Here is a 20,801-nt window from a genome sequence, read left to right as displayed (position 1 = left end):
TATAAGCCTGCCTCTGGAATAGGCCATTCCGAGCTTGGCAAAGACCTTACCTGAACTAACCGTAGAATCAGTGGTCCTACAATAAAACCAGGACAGGCCTAGTGACCTGAAGAGTGCAGTATCAATGTAGATGACAGTGCATTTTCTTTAGCATCATTTCTACTGAAAAAACCATTGTCATTTCTGATGTTAAAGCCATTAGTCAGAGTGAGACTTTGGTGGCAAGAACTTTCTTTTGTGAGTCTTCAGAGGCTGTGGCTGGGAGGGCTTAAGAACCTGCAGACAGGTGGGTGCCAGGTTGTTCCTGCCTCCCCAAGCTCCAAGTTTTTCTCCTCTTCAGTTTATTGTCATTATGGTAATTATGGTGCCATATAAAGTGTGTGAAGAGATTCAGAAAGTAGAAGACTTGTAAATTTCAACTGAGAAATTTTGGGAGTTCAGGCTTGAGTTTGGACCTAAAGGCCTGATCTCAAAAAAAGCCCAGGGTCAAAATTCAGTGTTAATATCAAGTAATGTTTTCAAATATGTCTAAAAGGGAAAGCCAACATTGATTTGAATGGCCATTCTTTTTTCTTTTTGCACAAGTAATGGGTATGAGTTCAAAAAAGGCTTGTTTAATTCTTACTGTCACATAAATGATAAGCTTCTATATGAAAGGAAAGACAACCACCACACATTCAATAAAAGGTTTTAGTAGATCATGATGGAAAATACATAGTATGGCTCAAACATCTTAAATTTACATAATAGTGGCTTAGCAAGAAAATAAAGCATGATTAACAATGGCTCATGGGAATGCCCAAACTCAAGGCATGATGTGTTATACTTGATGTTAAGTTATTAAAGTTATTTTTTAATAAACAAATCTAAAAACAAAAACCATAGCTGTATATAAAGCAAAAAAAACCTTTACAAAATGAATCTTTGAGAATGTGCCAATGTTAAGTTACACACAATACAGATGACAGAGAAACAAACACAAAGCAAAATGCAAACAGGAATGTTGGTCGTGCCCAGCATCTTCTTTTTATTTAGACACTCATCACACACTGTATGAACTGTGGGGTGAAAAAAATTCAGTGTTACAATGTGCTCAGGAATAATTATTTACACATTCAATTCTTCACAATTTCATGGGATTCTCCTTTAAAGACAACTCAAGCAACAGGAATGAATGTCACAGCATGCCTTCTTTCAATCAATATATTTATAACTACTTAAGACTACTGCTATTGGGTATTACTTAGGACTATGGAAATTCTGTACTACTATATACACCAAGATCATCAGATTTTATATTTATATTGTCAATCAGTCCATGCAATGTCTTCTAAGACAAGAACAAGGCAAGATCTTTATCTTTAAACACTATCACTACAGTTTTTAAATTTGCCTTTAATATATTTGGTTTGACAAAACTATGTAGTAAGACATCAGTGTAGGCAAATCCCCAATCGTGAGCATAACTCTTGAACCTGTTTCTTGGAAAAAACTTGCTAAAATCTTCTAGCACTTTTAGTTCTTAAATCATATTTTTTCCCATTACCATATTCTGAAAAAAAAATACATTCATCCAGAAAGAATAGTTATTTACGCACTGGCAGAAGAAGCCCATGTAATAGATGTTGGAAGTCTCTCAACTTAAAAACATTCTTTTTTGTGGTTTCTACATAGAAAAAAATTTTTTTTTCAGTTTCTATATGGGAAAAAAAAGTTAAATTCTACCATTCTCAGTGATTTGGGGCTCCTGAAAAACTTAAAATATCTATTTTGGGAAATAATGAATCCAATATACATCCCAATATTATCAGTATTTAATGGGTATTTCAGCACAAAATAAAACAGTATTTAGATGTCATAATGCAGGGAATTGTGCTATAAATACTAGGATTTATTAGAAAGAGCATTTCTGTCTTCCAAAAAATAGTTAAGGAAAAGAATTCAAAGATAACATTCTCTTACACTTGTTAAGGCTGGAATTTAACTCTTTCACAATAATTATGCAAGATACTTCATTTAATTCATTGTGTTCTGTAAAAATTAATATCTTATTCCAGAGGAAAAAAAGTCAACAAAATTTCATATACTTGAAACAAGCAATTTACTACTACTGTGGTGAATGAGAAGCCAGCTGCTCACTGAAGAGAAAAATCATTAGAAACAATTTCAAATAGCATCCAAAAGAAATGAAAATGGAATTAATTTGCTTTCTTTGGTCGGATCCTCTTCAAAGACATTCTTTTGACTATTTCTGGGACTTTGCACAGCTTTCAAAAGACCACAAATTTCACATTTAGAAAAACAATAAACTGACCAATGGCAGACCACTATTTTCAACTCGGGGGAAGTTTGGCAACATATTTCAAACTGTGCAGAGGCCACCCTTGATTTTAGTGTAAATTTTTAGGGTGGATTTATAAAGAAAAAAGAACATACAAATGCAGAAAGAACACACCACAGGAGGATCCATTCATTAGAAACTAGAACAAAATATCAGCAGCTTTTAAGCAAGGGGCTAGCTACCCTTTGCTCAAAAGAAAAGGTGGCTAAGAGGATCTCCCTAAAGTTCAACCCAAACAGGCTTCCTTATCCTCCAATCAAAACCTCAAGCTGTTTACTGACACTTACATCATCATATGGGAAATTCACAACCCCTTGTTGAGCGGTATCCCTTCTTCGAAAACTATCTAAAAAAAAACAACAGAGAAATTAAATGGGCAATATTTCTTTATGATATTTAAATGATTTTTTGGATTCTCAGAAGAATCCAAATACTATAGGGTTAAATTTAGTAAGTTATGGCCAAAAAATTAGGTTATTTCAAAAGAAACAAGACAGTAAAATCTATCATAGAAAGGATGAATTCAGGACAGATCTTTCATAAAGATTTGGGTCAAAGTATTAGAGACCATCAATACTATAAACAATTGAAATTCATATTAAAATGAAACAATTATTTTGGAATTTTTCTAAAATTTCTATTATTTTCAAATTTGGCCTCAAGCCTGATTTAAAGCTTAAATCATGTTGTATAATTAGCCTCCAAAAAACTTCCAAAGAAACTGAGTATACTTAACATATGGCTTACATGGCATTAAATAGATGAATAACTACAAACTTCTTTTTAAAATAATTGCTAACATTTATATTGTGCTTTAAGGTTTGCAAAGCACTATACAAATTTTTCATTTTATCCTCACAACCAGCTTGGGACATAGATGCTATTATTATCCCCATTTTACAGAAGAGGAAATACTTTGCTTGGCGTCACACAGCTACTGTCTCAGGTAAGATGAGAATCCAGGTTTTCTCCAAGCCCCCCACTCTCTCCACAATAAGTTACAATGATTAAGATAACTTACTAATTTATGAAGGCATGAGTTTTCAACTTTTGACTACCTAAAGTCTGATACATTAATTTGGCAGTAAGTAAATGCACCAGAGACTTCTACTATCACTAAGACAGTGGCTTTCAAATAACTCTAAAATTCATTTCAAATGTCACAGGTGCTCAAGAACTGTCTGTGGATGAATGAAATTTGTCCTCCCAACTGTAAGGTAATGGGAGTCATGGAATTAGAGGAGATAAGATATATACCACAGTGGAAAATTTAGGTATGTGGAACAAAAGGCAAAAGGAACAAAGAGAATAAATGAAAAATCAAAGTAGCTTCCTTTCAAAAAAACCTGGAAATAGTGGAGAAATGTTTTAATTCTTTCCAAAGGGATCCAGTTAGTTTGTATTCAGGAACAAATCATTGGAGTTCTCCTGTGATCAAACAAAATCAGCATGGAGTAGAAATTTATTTTATCTATCTTGGGGGCAATAAAATTTAGTTAAAATTAGCAATCTGCCAAAAGATTTACTGTGCCATCACAGGAAGAACAAACCCAAGCAGGCCAATAAAAGGTCTGCAGCGTAACACATACACTGCAGTGTTACCTCTGCCTATTTTTAATAGCATTGTTCAATAGGCATTCGAGTTAGAAAAATGCCTAGTCCTATTTGGGAAGCGCAGTATCACAAAAATTAAGTTTGCTACAGGATTCTCTCTATTATGATTACATGACAATATTATTAATTATTTTTATCATTTTCTAGAACTTACCAGTGAGAGCTCTAAGTTTTACACAACAAGCAATATAGTCATCGAAGGTTATCTTTCCATTGGTGCTGTATCGTTTTGCAATTGAAGTCACTGCTTGGGGACTCAATCTAAATCCTAAATGGAAGAAAAAAGAAGGGAGAAAAAAAATGATCAAATAACAATAGTTGAAAGTCTGTTAGGAATATGAGGATTAGGCATATGAAGAGACATATTCCACTACTCCTTTACTGATATGTAGGGAACGAGGGTCCATGGGCATTATCAGATTTTTTTTTTTTGATGGTTTAATCAGTTTTGCTGCTTTTCTTCCTCTTCTTTTAAAAAAGATTTTTAAGTAAAGGATAGCTCTCTTTTGTTACAAGGGATATGATTTACTAAATTGTATATGAAGGCTTAATCTTTGTATGGAGGAAGAGGAAGGATATGGGAAAACAAGCTACATAATAATAGAAAAATTAGTAAAATAGATATTTTAAAGAGTCTCCTAACCTCTTCATGGTGAATGGATTGCAAGCATTTCAAATAAATTCTGTGAACCAGAACCTGTTCCAATCGCTAACATCATATTAATTTCTAGAAAATCCAGGAAGAAACATTTTTTTGGTCTAGAAAGTAGAAAATAGTCTCATGGTGACCACTTACCCATGGTTCCCAGGGCTTTCTGCAATTCTTGGGGATCCACTGTCCCACTTCGGTCACTGTCAAAGCTTATGAAATGTTGTCTCCAGCCATTCAATACAGCCCAAAGTTCCTTAAATTCACTAAAACCCATGGTACCAGACATGTCCCTCTGAATCAAAATTAAGGAATATGACTGGTTTACTTCCAATATAAAAGTCAAAAAGAACCAAGGGAAATATCATCATTCCCTGGGTGGGAGGAGAATCCCATGCTAACCTATAGCTATGGCTTATAAAGTTTATTTATGCTATGCAAAATTTTGTATTACTTCCAGTTTTTTATAAATCATATCCTCTTGTATATGAAGTTTGACCATAAAATTATGACTCATTTTATCAGCAAGGCACAAAAATTAGTCTTACTAATAGAAATGCACCCACAAAAATGTACTGGATAAATGACTCATAAATAATATTGACCTAAGTCTCTAATTCCCTAGGCTACTACCCAAAGTGAGGTGTAAGCCATCTCAAGGAACAACTCAACTCAAATTGGATTTTAATAGGCCAGGGCAGTCTGCCCCATGAGTGCTTAAGTGGGACTTGGAGGAGATGGGTTGTTCCTACATGAGACCATTCCCACAAGGCCCTTGACTAAATTTGTACCTGAAGAATCAATCTTCGAGATAATGCATTTAGTGTAATATGGTATACTGTTCCCAACTTTTATAAACCATGGGAAATGTTGCCTGCCAAGAGTTACATCCCCAATTGTGACAAAATAGTTGTATTCAATAACAACTTTTTAAATTGCCTCGTGTGAAACTTTGTTAGTGATTTTCAAAAGGTCTAAATGAAGCATGGCATCATCTAGGCTTCCTCTGAACTCTGATGACCACTGAGCCTTGCCCCCTGACCTCTGACAGGATTCTCCTGTATGTGCTGTCCCTAACACTGCACCCAGGTAGGTGGTGACTGTCAGTCTTTACCTGTTTCTCTGGTTTATCTTACACTATGCTGAGGATGTCAAGTTTCCTCAATACAAGAATAAGCAGATGTATAGTCACCACTACAGCAAAAAATGTGGCTGTTTGTCTTTTTTACCTCAAATGACCAAAAATACAACCTAGTATTATCACAGTTCAAAACATCTTAGCTTTTGCATCCTCAAGAAAAATGATACTTCATTGGCAACTCTGAATGACACATTAGATTTTTTTTTGGATATTTTTTTCCTTCATTAAAAAAAGGCTAATTTCTGCTTACTAAACTTCCTTTATTCTCTCAAAATTATATCTTGACATTTTACAGTAGTTTACTTCAATAAAAGAGTGATTAGTTTTGTTTAGTACCAAACATTAACTTTGGGATAAGCGTGTACATTAGTCTGGGGAAATATTACTGTGCCACAATTGTAATGCTAATGTCAGCTTTAAAAGGATACATCCAACATTGAGACCATAAGCCTGCAAGTCTCCAGGTTGAAAGCTGTCAAAGCAAAAAGAGTATATTCTTCATTACACGAATTCCAATTACACTGGGTATAATCAAATTATTGACACATTTATTAAGCATCTAAGCAATTGCAAGGCATATCAAGAATGTGAGAACTAGTTAATTTCTAACAATATAGTGATGCATCATTTTTTCAGCATCCTTGGGGGGAAATTTTTTCCTTTATGTAGATTTTGTAGATAAGTGGAATAGCCCACTCCCCACTTCTCTGGCTGCCCCTCAAGAGACAAAAGTGTTAATTTAAAAAAATGTATTATGCACTTCCTGAACACCTAAAGAATACATACAAATAAATTGAAGAGGAATGATCTGTGACTTGGTGTAGGAAACTCCAGGTATGAGAATTCTCTCTGCAATGCAAGCTGACTTGGTAGCCAAGCCCCAGGCAGGCATCTGAAGCACAAAGAGTTGAAGTGACTGACATGCCCAGGGGCTAGATTTGAACCTAGCTCTACCTGACTTGAAGCCCAATGTTCTAACCATTTTGCCATGCTGCTTTTTTATTAAAAAACTAAAGATACTGGCATAATTAACTCAGGGTCATCACTCTAACATTAATCATGCTCTGGGTACTCTGATGTCCCATATGTTGTATGGCAGACAGAGCCCTCAGCCTCAAGCTAAAGGATGGCAGATTATTACAAGGCACCATTCTGCTATGGAATTTCTTATTTTGTTTCCTCTCTCTCAGTGCCAGACTGTCAGGGGGTGCCTTGGCTGAAATCTCCTCCCCAATTCCTCTTTCAGTTAAGATATATTATTGTATGAGGGGGGTTATCAGATAGTTGGGGTGTGCTTTGGTGACCCCCACCTGACTGGAATATGTGGGCCAAAGCTACTCACTCTCCCCTCCTACTGGGAAGACTTTTGGGAGTGCTATTTGTGAGGGGGCTCCCCAAAATGGAAGGGCTACTGAGATGATAAAAGAATGTGTTAGGAATCATTTGAGACCTAAATAGATTTTGTCCAGTACCCAGAGCCACTGATGTAAGCTAAAACCTCCCCAGTCCCCCCCCCCCCGCCATGGGTTTTCCCTCCAAGCTGGAGTAAAATGTTCTTTTCCACCCTTCAGCCACCCAACACACCACTCACTCCCAAGCCACTATTCCAAACTCTGACTAAAGTAACTAAACAGGGATTTTATTTGAGGTTAGAGGAATTCAAGGATTAAGGGAAGGATTGTGGGGATTCCAGGATAGAGGGTAAAGGATCAGCTTCTCTATCAAAATGAGTTTTTTCTCTGAGGTGAGCAGTACTGGAATTCTTCTGTAGCTCTTATCCAGTAACTGTCTCAAGTCCCAGTAACTCTTAACCCATAAGCTAATTAACTAAACTGTGGAATAACAGGGTTGTAGATAAAGCAGATTCAGAAGGGCCCTCAGAGCCCACTCCCCCTTGGAGTCCAGCTCTTTGGCCAAATGGAGCAACTGCTATGTTTATCTCTTCTCAGATAGCAGTTGTGATACTCGAGGAAATCCTCTATTTTGGGGGTTCAGGAGCACCAGGTTCTCACAGGAACACCGCACCCACCTCCCTCTCTGATCCATCCAAGGTTCAGTGAGTAGTGTGGCATCTGGGATATCTTCCACAGAATTCCCCTCTTCACTCTGGCCCCTCCCCAATAGTCATTTCCTCAAGATTCTTCCTGGGCTTGTTCTGAATTCCACCTCGGAGGTGCAAGCCTTGCCTGATTTTCTTCCCTTAAATCCAGTCTGTTACATTAAGGACCAGCGAGTGAGCTAACAAGACTTGCTGGACACACGCCGCATTAGTGTCAATAAGGTCTGGGACACCAAAGCCTTTCCTGCTGAAATACCAGGACTTGGGTTCTACACTGGGCTCTATACTGCTGCGGCCTCCACTCAGAGGGCCTTGCCACATATTTCCAGGGGATGGCACAGAGCAAGGAGAGGTTACAGCATTGGTGAATGGAAGTTTTCCTTGCTTTTTGGATCTGGATGGTTTCATTCAGAGACTGGACAGGGCACGAGAGTGAGATCCCATCTTTGCCTTTAAGCCACTACTAGAAGCACGTCAGTGCTCTGGAGGGGGAGAAGGAGGCTGTCCGACGAGTGGAAGAAATGGGAACTCAGCTTATTCAGGCCAATGAGTATATGAGTACAGGCTCCTGGGGCCAGCAGAGATGCCTAGACCAAGGTAAACTGTGGCTTAAATGGAATTTAAAAAGGAACTGCCTCTCAATCCATGCACAGGAACCTCTATGTCACACAGAATCTGAAATATATAATGGCCAGGGCTGAGAGCAAAAGGACAGATTAGGACAGAGCTAATGAGAATTCTGTGAGATGGTCAAAATGTAAATGGCCCTGAAAATTATTCAAGGGCAGCTACAAGTCTTGTAGACAACTAGAGTTGCACATGCCCTGACTATTCAATAATATTTAAAATAGATTCCTACCCTTTATCAAATAGCAGAAATTATAAAATAACAACAAAATAAATATTCTTGGTAGAAAATAGGTTTCTATTTTTTGAAAAAAAAATCTCTGTGAATGAGCCAATCAGGAGGCTTTCCCCAGTCCAATTCTGTTGCTTCAAGTACTCATCTGATTCACAGATAAGGACAAAGGAGCACACAATGTCTTTAAAGAGTTGTTCTACAGGCTTCAACCTGCTTCATCTCTTTTTTTTTAATCCTTACCTTCTGTCTTAGAATTAATACTGTGTATTGGTTCCAAGGCAGAAGAACTGTAAGGGCTAGGCAATGGGAGTTAAGGGACTTGCCCAGGGTCACCCAGCTGGGAAGTTTCTGAGACCAGATTTGAACCTAGGATCTCCTGTCTCTAGGCCTGGCTCTCAATTCATCCTGCTTTTTAAGCCAAACAGAGTTTACACTATCAGGCCTCAAACCATCAAATACCCTGGCTAGCCCCTTTCACAATCCACATCCATAAATTGCTTTTAAGATTTTACAAAATGCTTTCCTGAGAACTGGAGGGTACTGTAAGTATTTTTAGCATTTTATTATAGATGAAGGAACTCATACTCTGAAAAGTTAAGCTATTTAGGGGCAGCTGGGTAGCTCAGTGGAGTGAGAGTCAGGCCTAGAGACAGAAGGTCCTAGGTTCAAACCCGGCCTCAGCCACTTCCAAGCTGTGTGACCCTGGGCAAGTCACTTGACCCCCATTGCCCACCCTTACCAATCTTCCACCTATGAGATAATACACCGAAGTACAAGGGTTAAAAAAAAAAAAAAAAAAAAAAAAAGTTAAGCTATTTGCCCATGATGACAGACCTGATCAGGGATATGAGCCCAGATTTCCTGACTCTTGATCAAGGTTTTTGAAGCAGGGCTTTTCTAAGCCTGAAAATATAACCCTGGGGTAGAAAGCAGACTAGATCCTGAGTTCAAAGAGGAAGAAAAGGGATACGATGGATTTGAAAATATCTAACCTTAGGAACAAGTTTACTCCCATGAATTACTGGGCAAGTGAAGTCCCATTTGACTCTCAAGAAAAAATACTGTGTATGGCAAAAATTGTCTTACAAGTAATCTAAGAAATCAGTCCAAATAATTCAGCTACAAGTGATACAAGACAAGGTAAAAAAGGAAGATGAGAATTCAGGATAGGAGAAAACTTGAAGGTTAAATAATTCACATATATCTCATGGTAACTAAGAGTTAGTAGTTAATAAAGACCCAATTTAAGAAATAAAGGAATCACAGAAAACCAGAAATCTGAGGTTTTAGTTCCAGCTCTGATACTCACTCAACAAGGGACTAGAGACATATCTGTATAAGTCCCTAAATATCCAGTACAATTCAACAAATGCTTCCTAAGCCATATGCAGAGCTCATCAATTGTGGGCGATTTGAAAAGACCTAGTTCCTGACGTCTGGAAGCTTACAGCACCACAGGAAGAAAAGACACATCTACAGATAACTTACAAAGTAAGCACACAGAGAGGTGCCAGACAGTGTTATCCGAAGGTCCAAGGGCATAAAATGAATCAGGGAAGCTTTCATGAAGGAGACAGCACTTGAGTCAGCTTTAAGGATGGGTGAAAAATCAAAAGCAATATTATTTCAGGCATAGAGAACAGTTGGGGTAAATGTAGGGAAGAAAAGAAGCACAGAGTCTTTTTGGGGAGTATAGTTCATTCTGGCAAGAGAGCAGAGGAGGGGGGAAGAGTCTGAACAGATTGTGGAAGGCCTTGGAATGAGACTGAACTCTCTTAACTCAGAGGCACACAAGAGGATGCTAAGGAATTCTGAGCAAAAGAAAGGCAAAGGCCAACTCTATACCTGAGAAAGGTCAAAACATCAGCCTTATGGATAGATGGGGAGAAGAGGGCAGAGGAGGCTGGAGCAGGGGAAAGGGAGAAAGCAAAGGCAGAAAGACCTGTCAGATCATGGCTCATTGCCTAGGAGGGTGGTAGGGAAGACCTACCTAGGACTCGGGCTAACAAATATACTCTACTTGGCACTGAATGCCTGCTACGACCTGACTCCCCCTAACTTTTCTAGGCTTTCAGATTACTCTCCCTCATACACTTTCCAGATTGGACAAATGGGCCTGGCTATTCCTCATGCATGACCTTCTACCTCAAATCTGTCCCCATGCATGGGATCAACTCCTTCTTCCCTTTAATCCTAGAATTACTAATTTCCTTCCAATTATATGGCTCATATGCCATATCCTGCACAGGACCACTCATCATCTTCCCCCAACCCCCTGCTACTAGACTGTTACTGCTCCCTCCTCACAAAAACAAAACAAAAATAAACAACAAAAAGCTCCCACCTATAATCTATCCTGTATTTATTTTCATGCATTTAAGTCTGAAACTATATATATATAAATATATAAACATGTCTCCACAAACTGAAGTGTAAGCTCTGGTTTGTGTCTCTCCAGGGCCTGGTGGTGCACAGTAGGTATTTAATAAATGTGCACTGACAGATGGGAGTGAAAACAGTAGCAATAACGAGGAGATAAAGATGAAAGGGCTCTTGATTCTTTATCTTCTTGGTTTACATGGTTTTTCTCCAATTTCTTTCCTTATACAGCTAGGTGATAAGTCTACTGGACCTTCAAGTTTATAAAGATGAGTTTGAAACAGAAGTGATTAGATATGGCCTGAGATCTGAATCTATTCAATGGGTACTCAAATAATCACTGATGAAAATACAAGCACCAAAGGATGCATCTGTCACAATAAAAAGAGAAAAGTTTAAAGAAAGTTCCTGGCTGCTGCATCTAATGCTAAAATTCACTCCCCCCAAAAACATCCCATATACAGGGATGCAGATGAATGCTTAGAACTTAGACCAAAGAATAATCTTTTGCTAGGATTTAAAAATAATTTTTACAATGGGTCTAGAAAAGAAATCTCTGTCTTCTGAATGCTAGCTTAGGGTCAAAGACTTAGAAATGAAACCTTAGAAATCCTAGAGCCCAACTCCCTAATTTTATGGATGAGGAAGCTAAAGGGGTTAAATGACTTGCCTAGGGTGGCATAGGTATCTGAGGCAGGTCTTTCTGATTCCAAGTCCAATGATCTATCCATTAGAGGCTAAAGTTCTTTCTGAACTAAATATGAAAATCATCACTAGGAGAAAGGTGATCATGTTTGTTGTTCAGTCTTTCCAGTCACATTTGACTCTGTAACTTCATTTGGGGTTTTCTTGGTACTGGAGTGGTACATTTTTTTCTCTTGCTTACTTTCCAGATAAGGCAAACAAGGTTAAGTGACTTGCTCAGGGTCACATAACTAGTAAGCATCTGAGAGTGATCACAGGGTGACCATAGGATCATATATTTAAACCTAGAAGAGAATTTAGTGGTTATCTAGTCCAACCCTATCATTTTACAGATGGGGAAACTGAAGCCTGGAGAGGCAAGTTGACTTGTCTGATGTCATTAGGTTAACAGAGGTAGAATTTGAACCTTAGTCCTATGATTCCAAACCCTGGACTCTTTCATAGGAACATGAAGAGCAAGGCTTAATAAAGACCATGTCCCCCCAATCCCCAAAGCAAGGAAGACTTTCATTTAAAAAATTAAAAACATCAACAGCTGAAAGTTAAGACTGCCGCACTCATTAGTGACCTATTGAGCAAACCCAACACCACAAAGAAAGTGTTCCCTGATGCCTGGCTTGGCAATTACATGTCTGTAACCTGGAGATGAGTAACTCAAGCCATGCAGATGGCTTTGAACCAGACAAGAGTCACCCAGCACAGTAGTGAGAGCTCTAGGAGGAGGGCTGGAGGGAAACTATGGGAAATCAAGGATTCAAATGAGATTTTTAAATGTCAGCAATATGCAGGGGTTTAGCTGAGCTGTTAAAGATTCCTGACACAGCTGACCAGAACAAAAGGGCTCAGCTCCCTGAACTGTTTTCCACATCCTAACAGCTAAAATACAGCCTATTGATTAAGAGGGCTCTAATTACTGACTTACGTTTATATCCTCCAGCAATACCAGACTGGGTCAGGCATCTCTGCAGCTCATCAGCATCTATTTGCCCATCCTTTTGAAAAAAACAAACAGGAGACAAGATTACAATAGTTCATTTTCCTTTCTTGTTTTTGTTTCGGTTTTGGTATTCTGTTCCCTATGCTGCTGAACAAGAGGAAGCAAGCGAACCAGGGGGCCAAGGATGATCCATGCCACTGAAATGTCATAGTAGGAGACTGGGTAAATAGGGGGTTTCCTTAAGCTCTTTCCATTTTTTCTTCCTTTTTTTTTTAAACAAAATTTTATTTTTATTGCCTTACAAAACATACTTCCATTACTGGTTATTGTTGTAAGAGCACACACACATAGAATCAAACCCCTAAAATAAAACCACAAATACATTGATGTGAAAGACGACTCCAATGGTTTTTTCCTCTGGAGGTGGAGAGCATTCCCCTTCATAAGTCCTTCAGAACTGTCCTAGATCTGAGCATTGTTGAGATCATCATACAATATTGCTGTTACTGTGTATAATATTCTCCTGGTTCTACTTATTTCTTTCTGTATCAGTTCCCACAGATCTTCTAGCTTTTTCTGAAATTACCTTGCTTATCATTTCTTATAGTACAACAGTATTCCATCACCAACATGTACCGCAATTTTTTCAGCCATTCCCTAACTGATGGACATCCCCTCAATTTCCAATTCTTTGCAACCACAAAAAAGGAACCCCCTCCATTTCTACAAAGCCCAGTGATGAGGGGGAAGAGCAATCCTGTCCCTAACCCAGGGCTCTCCAATGTTCTAGGAATGGATAGCAGACAGGTGATCACATTTCCGTCTCTTCTGATCCCTAGTGGAAAGGGGGGACTCCCCTGAAAAGATGGGAGCCCTATCAGAACAAACTTTCCTCCCTACTCTGGTTTCCCAAGAAATAGCACAGACAGGAAGCCAAGTGAAGTTTCTAAGAACTCGAATGCTACAGGGAGACCCAGGAGAACTGGCTTGAGAAAAAAAAAAAAAAAAAGAGAGGAAGCAGGGGTGGTAGAAAGAATAGGTGATGAAAGGAGTTAAAAGAACTGGAGGCTAGTCCTGGCTCTCCTACTAAGCTGCTCAGTTGCCTCAGGTAAGTCAGAATCTCTCTGGACTCTGGTTTCTAAATCTATGTGTACAAGCAAATTGGACTAGATCCCTAAAGTCATTCCTGGATCTCAAACAGTATGATTTGGTGACTAAGAGGTCATTAGGAACCTTCCATTAAATTTGAGGCTGATTTTCATGTCGAGTGTATCACATGAAGGAAACAATTAATGAACTGTTTAATTGTAGTGTTACATCTAAAAAATCAATCGCAGTTTCTACATTCTGATTAAAAGTAATTCTGACAGGGGGCAGCTGGGTAGCTCAGTGGATTGAGAGCCAGGCCTAGAGACAGGAGGTCCTAGGTTCAAATCTGGCCTCAGACACTTCCCAGCTGTGTGACCCTGGGCAAGTCACTTGACCCCCATTGCCCACCCTTACCATTCTTCCACCTAGGAGCCAATACACAGAAGTTAAGGGTTTAAAAACAAAAACAAAACAAAAAAAACATTGCTATCCTAAGAATATTTATATCTGAATTTTAGTATTACTAGTACCTCCTGGGTTCAAATCCTGCCTCTAACTTTACTGCCTGTCTGATGCTCAGCAAGTCATTAACCCTCTCAAGGCCTCAGTTTCTTCATCTGGAAAATGAGAAGTCTCAACCAGATGGCCTCTGAGGTCCTGTCAGGCTCCAAACCAAGATCCTGTTACCTCCAAATGATTTCCAATAAATTCCTTAATTTGATTTGGCACTAACATTTTCATGCATAAAAGATTCTGTTCTCACATCTCAGAAGTATTAATGATTTCTCCCAGTGATATCAGATAGGCACAAAATAAGTGCATGGCTGGCTCAGTCACTAATACTCTCACTGTAGTTCCTGAGGAAAGCTGCCAAAGTCCTGTTTTAGAAATAAATTATTTATTCAGATGATTAGAAATCTCTTTACCTCTCATCCTATTGCTTAGGGAAAAAAAGACCAAACATTATCAATAAACAAAGTGCTTCATCTGAGCAGAACAGCTTAATTTCCTTTTCCTATAATTTGGCAAATCATAAATACTTTAGAATTACCTGCAAAATACTACATCCCTAGTAGGATGAGAATAAGCAAAAGCTGCACATTCAGCATTCTGCTTCCTAAACATCAACTAAATGTACCCCCTCCATCCCCCCAACCACCTACCAGTCTGAGAAGCAGATGCACAAAAGGCCAGTCGTGTTAGCAGGTTTGAGAAGGTTAAGATGAAGAGGAGGCGGGAGGGTGCCAAGGCCAGGCCGCTGAAAGGTAAGCAGGCTGGAGTGACTTACAGGGCCGGGTAACAGGCCGTCTAAAAATACTCCTGTTTAAGGTTTACCTCGGCTTGGGGTTTCAGATACCGAAGCCTGGTGGATTGAGTAGGTGCTCCCTGCAGAGCCACTTTCCATCGCGTCCCCTGGGCAGCCTAGTTTGTGGGCGCTCTCTTACGTTTCACCCAGGCGGCTCCTCCATTTTAGTGTACGGCACCGGTTCGCAGGCCTGAGAGCCTGATCTCCGACGTGTGGCCAGGCCAGTGCATGCCCTTATTGACTCCACATCAGCAGGCTGAACCCGCACAGGGCCAACCCCAACAAGGAGTCATTTCTCACCCCCTCTGTACGTGGGTCCCAGCCAACAACCGGGGGAAACACAGAGGCCGAAGGCCGAGAGGTCCCAGAGCTCATTTAGGCAGCGGGCTGGTGGAGGGCCCTCGGGCTGCCTCAGGCCTCCAACATGAACTAGCTGTGGGGGCTTTGGGGGAGTCCCTGGGGCCGCCTCTGCTCTTCACTAAAAAACGCGGATTAGGACGGCGCCTCCTTCCTAGGCTGCTGAGAATGAACGAGCTGGTCTGTGCAGAGCCTGTGTAAGGATGGGATTTGTGCAAGGGAGATGGGACAGAAGAGCCAGAGAAGAGAGGCTGACAGCTGGGGACAGTTACTGACAACTGGGAGCAGAGGGGATTCTGGGAGAGGCTCCAGAAGAGGACGGAGGAGGGAAGGACTTCCTGTGGAGGACTGAGAGAGGGAGGAGGAGGACATCCCAGCTTGGATCCAGGCCTGAGGGCTTCCTGAGGGTCTTTCTTTGGACACTGAAACCCCAATTCCCTGGTCAAAGGCATCCCATTGCCTCTCACCCAGCAAGACTTCAACCAAGGAGTCAGCTAAGTTTTGGGACTCCATTTTGGAAGTGATCTCTTGGGCTCCTTCTCCCATTACCCAACCTTGCTGAGAGACCCTTTCCAGTTTGACTTGCAATTATAGAAAAGGACAGAAATAGAAATAGAAACTGAAGGAGAAGAGGCGAGGGGAGATGCTTGGGAGTAGGAAGCCCAAAGGTTCCCACCCGAGTGATGGACCCCATAGAAATAGAGAAGAGGGCACCCCAAAATCCCTCTGCCCTTTACCCCTTTCCCCAATCCCTAAACTGAGATTAATAAAAGCCATTCATTAGTCAGATTACATTCCAGAGAGCCTGAGAGTCTATGAGGGAGAGGGGAACCACAGTTTGGTCTGGCTGCCTCCATCTTGGAACCAGACCACCCGCTATGAAGTTGACTGACCTCAGGGGGAGGCTTGCATGAACCCCGCCCTCATTCAGAATTGGATTTGGGTCCCCCATACCTCATCTTATAGGGAAGCCTCGCCCCCAACTCCTGTGGGGTGGCACAACCATCCAGGTCACCCAGTTTAGGGGTGATACCCCCTCGAAGTCTCCCAGTGTATATTCAGCGGGAGGGGAGAGCTAGAAGAGAGTCTCACACCTCAGACTCTGTCTCCCTTCTATAGTAACTTTGGTCACAGGATGGCTCTTATTATTATTCTTATACCTAGCACACAGCGGGCAGTTAATGAAGGGCTCATTTTGTCCCTCATTGAAAGCCATCTCCAAACTGATCTTCCAGCCTCTGCCCAGGTCCTTCTGGGGGCCAGGGGGTCCCTTTCTTAAGTCGCTACTTGGGCCCCCAACAACCTTGGAAATAGCTGGAAGGCCACCTCTGGGACCGTGGCTGGGCTCAAACCCTCCAGCCTCAGGGTGCAGAGCTCTTCAGCCATTCCTCCTGGGAGATCAGAGGTCACCCTCCCTGTCCCCCAGAAATAAGAGTACCATGCCAAGCCTGAGGGGGCAGATGCTGAGTGGTGTAAGGATCCACAGGGCTCTCTGGGGCCTGGCTGGGGAAGGCGGGCCTCCATCATGGGAGCCTGAGGTCACACAAGTGTTTCTGGATGCCACAGTAGCTGCTGCCCCAGGTCAGACTCACAGGCCTCTCCCGTGGTGGCTCTGGAGGGCCGATGGAGGCTGAGAAACTTTTCCAGAGGAGAGGGCAGGGTGCCCCCAAGTCCTGGGGCCTTACCTCCACATAGACATGGAGACACCACAGCCCTGGGCATGCCACAGATGGCAACTACAGGCAGCACCATGAGAATAGAAGGGTCAGATGCAAAGGACTCACGTGAAATAGGACTGGAAAGGCAGGTTGACAGGAGACACTTTATTTTTAAACCCTTACCTTAGAAGCAATCCTGTGTATTGGTTCTAAAGCAGAAGGGAGATAAGGGATAGGCAATGGGGGTTAAGTGACTTGCCCAGGGTCACACAGCTGGGACGTGTCTGAGGCCACATTTGAACCTAGGACCTCCCACCTCCACTGAGCCCCAGAGACTCCCTGATCAATACCAAACTTGAAGCATTTGTGTTTTACCCTAGAAACAACAGCCCTGACAGCAGTCTGAGCAGGAATGTGCCATGTTTTGCTTTGTTCTGGGCATAAGTACCTGTAGGCACAGGAAGGAGGTGCACCAAGTGCTTTGTACAGGTGTGTCACGTCCTTCACAGATTGCCTCCCTTCTATGGGGAGCCATCATTCTCTCCAGCTAGTTGGGGCCTCCCACAGAGCGCTCCCTGAGGGTCCAAGTGGCCAGGACAGAGGCTGCAGAGCAGGAGGCAGCAGGGGGCACTGCAGTGATCAGCACCAGGTGAGGGAGCAGAGGCTGCTGCCCACCACAGAATAGCTCCAGGTTAGGGAAGATGACTGGTGACAGAGAGGTTCGACATTACAGGGTCCAGATCCGAGCCCACCACACCAGGAAGCCTGACGCCCATCTCTGCTCCCAGAAGCTACTTGGAGGTAAGTGACCTGCCCAGAGTGACAGAGCCAGCATAGGGAGAGGCGGGCCTTGAATGGACGGAGACAGCTCTATCTCCTCTGGTATAGTGGCCTCTCAATAACCCATATAATAGGAAAAAAAAACAACACCAAATGGGGGTATAGCTGGGTGATTCAAAGGATTGAGCCAGGCCTAAAGATGGGAGGTCCTGGGTTCAGATCTGTCCTCAGACACTTCCTAACTGTGTGACTCTGGACAAGTCACTTAACCCCCATCACTTCACCCTTACTGCTCTTCTGACTTGGAACCAACATAAGTATTGACTCTAAGTTAGAAGGGAAGGGTTAAAATATCAAATGGCCTCTGGTCCAGGAAGCAGCTCTTTCCATTTCCCAATGACCCGGGTAGGAGTGGAGAAAAGCAGGCTAAGGCATTTAGAATGGAAGTGGTGTGCCACCACAGTGAGGCCTCAGGAACTGCAGCAGGACATACTGGATTCTAAATCCACTTAACTCCTTGCAGCCTTGAGCAGGTCCCAGTCCCCTTCCCTCCGGCCTCATGAGTCAAATGGGGATGAGAGGACCTTTAAAGCTTCCTTCCTCCTCTAATGTCAAGAGCAAGACAAGGAGGAAGAGCCCTGGCATCTGCACTGGGGGGAGGAGGGCCTATGGGGATGAAATCATACTAAATCTACTGTATCACTACCAAATGTCAGTCCTCACTACTAAAATGGAGCCTTGGACAAGCTCCACAAGTAGGAGCTCTACTCAGCAGCTCCTCAATTTCTTCTCTTAAACTACACCCTCACTGGGGCAGCAAGGTAGCTCAGTGGATGAGAGCGTCAGGCCTGGAGCTGGGAGGTCCTGGATTCAAATGTGGCCTCAGACACATCTAGTGGAGTGACCCTGAGTAAGTCACTTACCCCAAATGCCCAGGCCTCACTGCTCCTCTGTCTTAGAATGGATACTAAGAAGGTATGGGCTTTAAAATAAAAAAGTAAAAAACCAACACACTCACTACCCTTTCAAATAACTTTGAGCTAATCTTCAAGACATCTGCACAGCTGACAAACTTTCAAACACACTTAAGGGATAGGTTTTGTTCCCAACCACAGTCATGAGCTTAGTTTTGACCTAAGCCAAAATAAATGATGAGTAACATGTTTCTTTTCAGTTTCTGGGAATGGAAAACACTTGGATCTCTCGATCTTTTAATATGGATGGTCTTTAGAAGGCATAGAGAAGCACACATTTTTTTTTTTAAACCCTTACCTCCAGTCTTAGAATCAATACTGTGTACTGGTTTCAGTAATGGGAGTTAAGTGACTTGCCTAAGGAAGTGTTTGAGGGCAGATTTGAAACCAGGACCTCCTGATTCTAGGAGTGGTTCTCAATCCACTGAGTGACCCAGCCACCATGGAATATATTTTAAATATTTTAAGTGCATTTTAAGAGGAAAAAAAGTATGATTCAAGCACTAAGGGAAGAGAAAATAACATGAAAGGCTCCAGAATTATGCAACAACCAGACCAATAAGGAAGCAAACAGGTTCCCTTACCTCCTGACAAATAAGTAACGGAAAAGATACACAATTTTTTTGGAGATGGCCCTTGGGGGAATTTGTTGGGTTTGCCTATACATATTGGTTACAAGGATTTTGTTTTTCTTTTTTCTTCTTTTAACGAGGGTGAGAAAAATAAATACTTGCTAAATGGAAAATTAAATTAAAATGAAAGTGAAAGCAATGCAGGAGTGAAGTTATTAAGGGACAAGTAGTTTTTTAAAAAGAACATTTGCAAAGAAGTTCCAATTTCTGTTTGGGGGTTTTTGAGGTAGAAGGGTGGGTGGGCTGTGTGCAGCAAGTACAACTTAGCAACATGTTTTAAAAGGTAAAAACGACAAACTAACCTGTCCAGCTACAGCAGCAAAATAGCCGTATAAGGGATCCTGAGTCTGTCCAGGAAAAGCTGGGCCTCCAGGGGCACCTCCGAACTGTGAAGCATGAAACACAAGCGTACTGTTAGCCTAAGGTGGGCTTTAGAAAGCAGTTCGACAACTAATTATGTTTGCATAAATTAGTTGGAAGGTCAGCAGATCTGCCCTGGGCAGCTCAGCCTTAAAGCCTACAGGGAGTTGCTCCCTTTCTCAGACACAGGCGGGTCCCCCCCAAAAGCTGGCTGTGGAATTCCGCCCCCACGACTAGGGGGCGCCTCCTCCCACTGCGCAGCACCAGCTCCCCTCCAAGTAAACAACTTGTGGACTGGGTGGGGGCTGCCCGGACTCGGGGTCCTTTGCGGTTCCCTGGTGTCAGGAGTTGTTTGTGGCCTCGAAGAGGTTGCCTTTTCACTAGGCTCCGGGCCACCCCGAAGGTAAAGGAGACTTCCGCCACGAGCCAAACCCTTTCCCCTGGAGGGCAGGCAGCTGGGGGAGCGGGCTCGGACCCGTGCCCGGGAACTCACCCCGCCTTGGAAGTAGCCGCCTCCGCCAGCACCAGGAAGCCCCGGATACGCCATGACCGTGATCGTGACTGTGGCCGTAACCGAGGAGCCGCCACCCTATCACCAGCCCTAGCCCCAGCCCCAGCCCCAGCCCCAACCCAGCAGGAGTGTGCTGGGATGCCCGGGCCCAGCCCTCGGAATGTTCCACTCAGAACCTCTTCCGGGGGTGTGCTGACGAGAGCATCGCCTGCTCCTTGGATCGCCGTAGCTGCCACGAGATCCCAGTAGCCATGTGGCACTCTCATTACTCTTCTTTTCTCCTATAACTACGATCCTCTCCATAATTAAGATATCCTGGGACCCGCGCTTATCTACGCAATTCACTCAACTTCCCCTTTTTCGAACAGATAGTACGTCCCGGCACCACCAACCTCTCACCACTCCCAACTGGAGGAATCCTGTCCCCCCCGCCCCCCACCTCTCTGA

At 42.3% G+C, this 20,801-nt stretch overlaps 1 protein-coding gene across 1 annotated transcript; it reads right to left on the bottom strand.

The window, feature by feature from the left end:
- Positions 1-676: 676 nt before the first annotated feature.
- On the bottom strand, positions 677-20,445 carry SRI (sorcin). Its single transcript, XM_044677486.1, has 8 exons — positions 20,337-20,445; positions 19,786-19,869; positions 12,673-12,742; positions 6,174-6,217; positions 4,752-4,899; positions 4,110-4,223; positions 2,629-2,687; positions 677-1,058 (listed from the first exon to the last, which is right to left on the bottom strand). The coding sequence occupies exons 1-8, from the start codon at positions 20,388-20,390 to the stop codon at positions 1,032-1,034; spliced, it is 600 nt and encodes a 199-aa protein (XP_044533421.1). The 5' UTR covers positions 20,391-20,445; the 3' UTR covers positions 677-1,031.
- Positions 20,446-20,801: the final 356 nt, after the last annotated feature.

The sequence above is a fragment of the Gracilinanus agilis genome, chromosome 5 (assembly GCF_016433145.1).
Source record: "Gracilinanus agilis isolate LMUSP501 chromosome 5, AgileGrace, whole genome shotgun sequence".
Taxonomy (NCBI): Eukaryota; Metazoa; Chordata; class Mammalia; order Didelphimorphia; family Didelphidae; genus Gracilinanus; species Gracilinanus agilis.
This window is presented reverse-complemented; position numbering and strand designations above follow the sequence as displayed.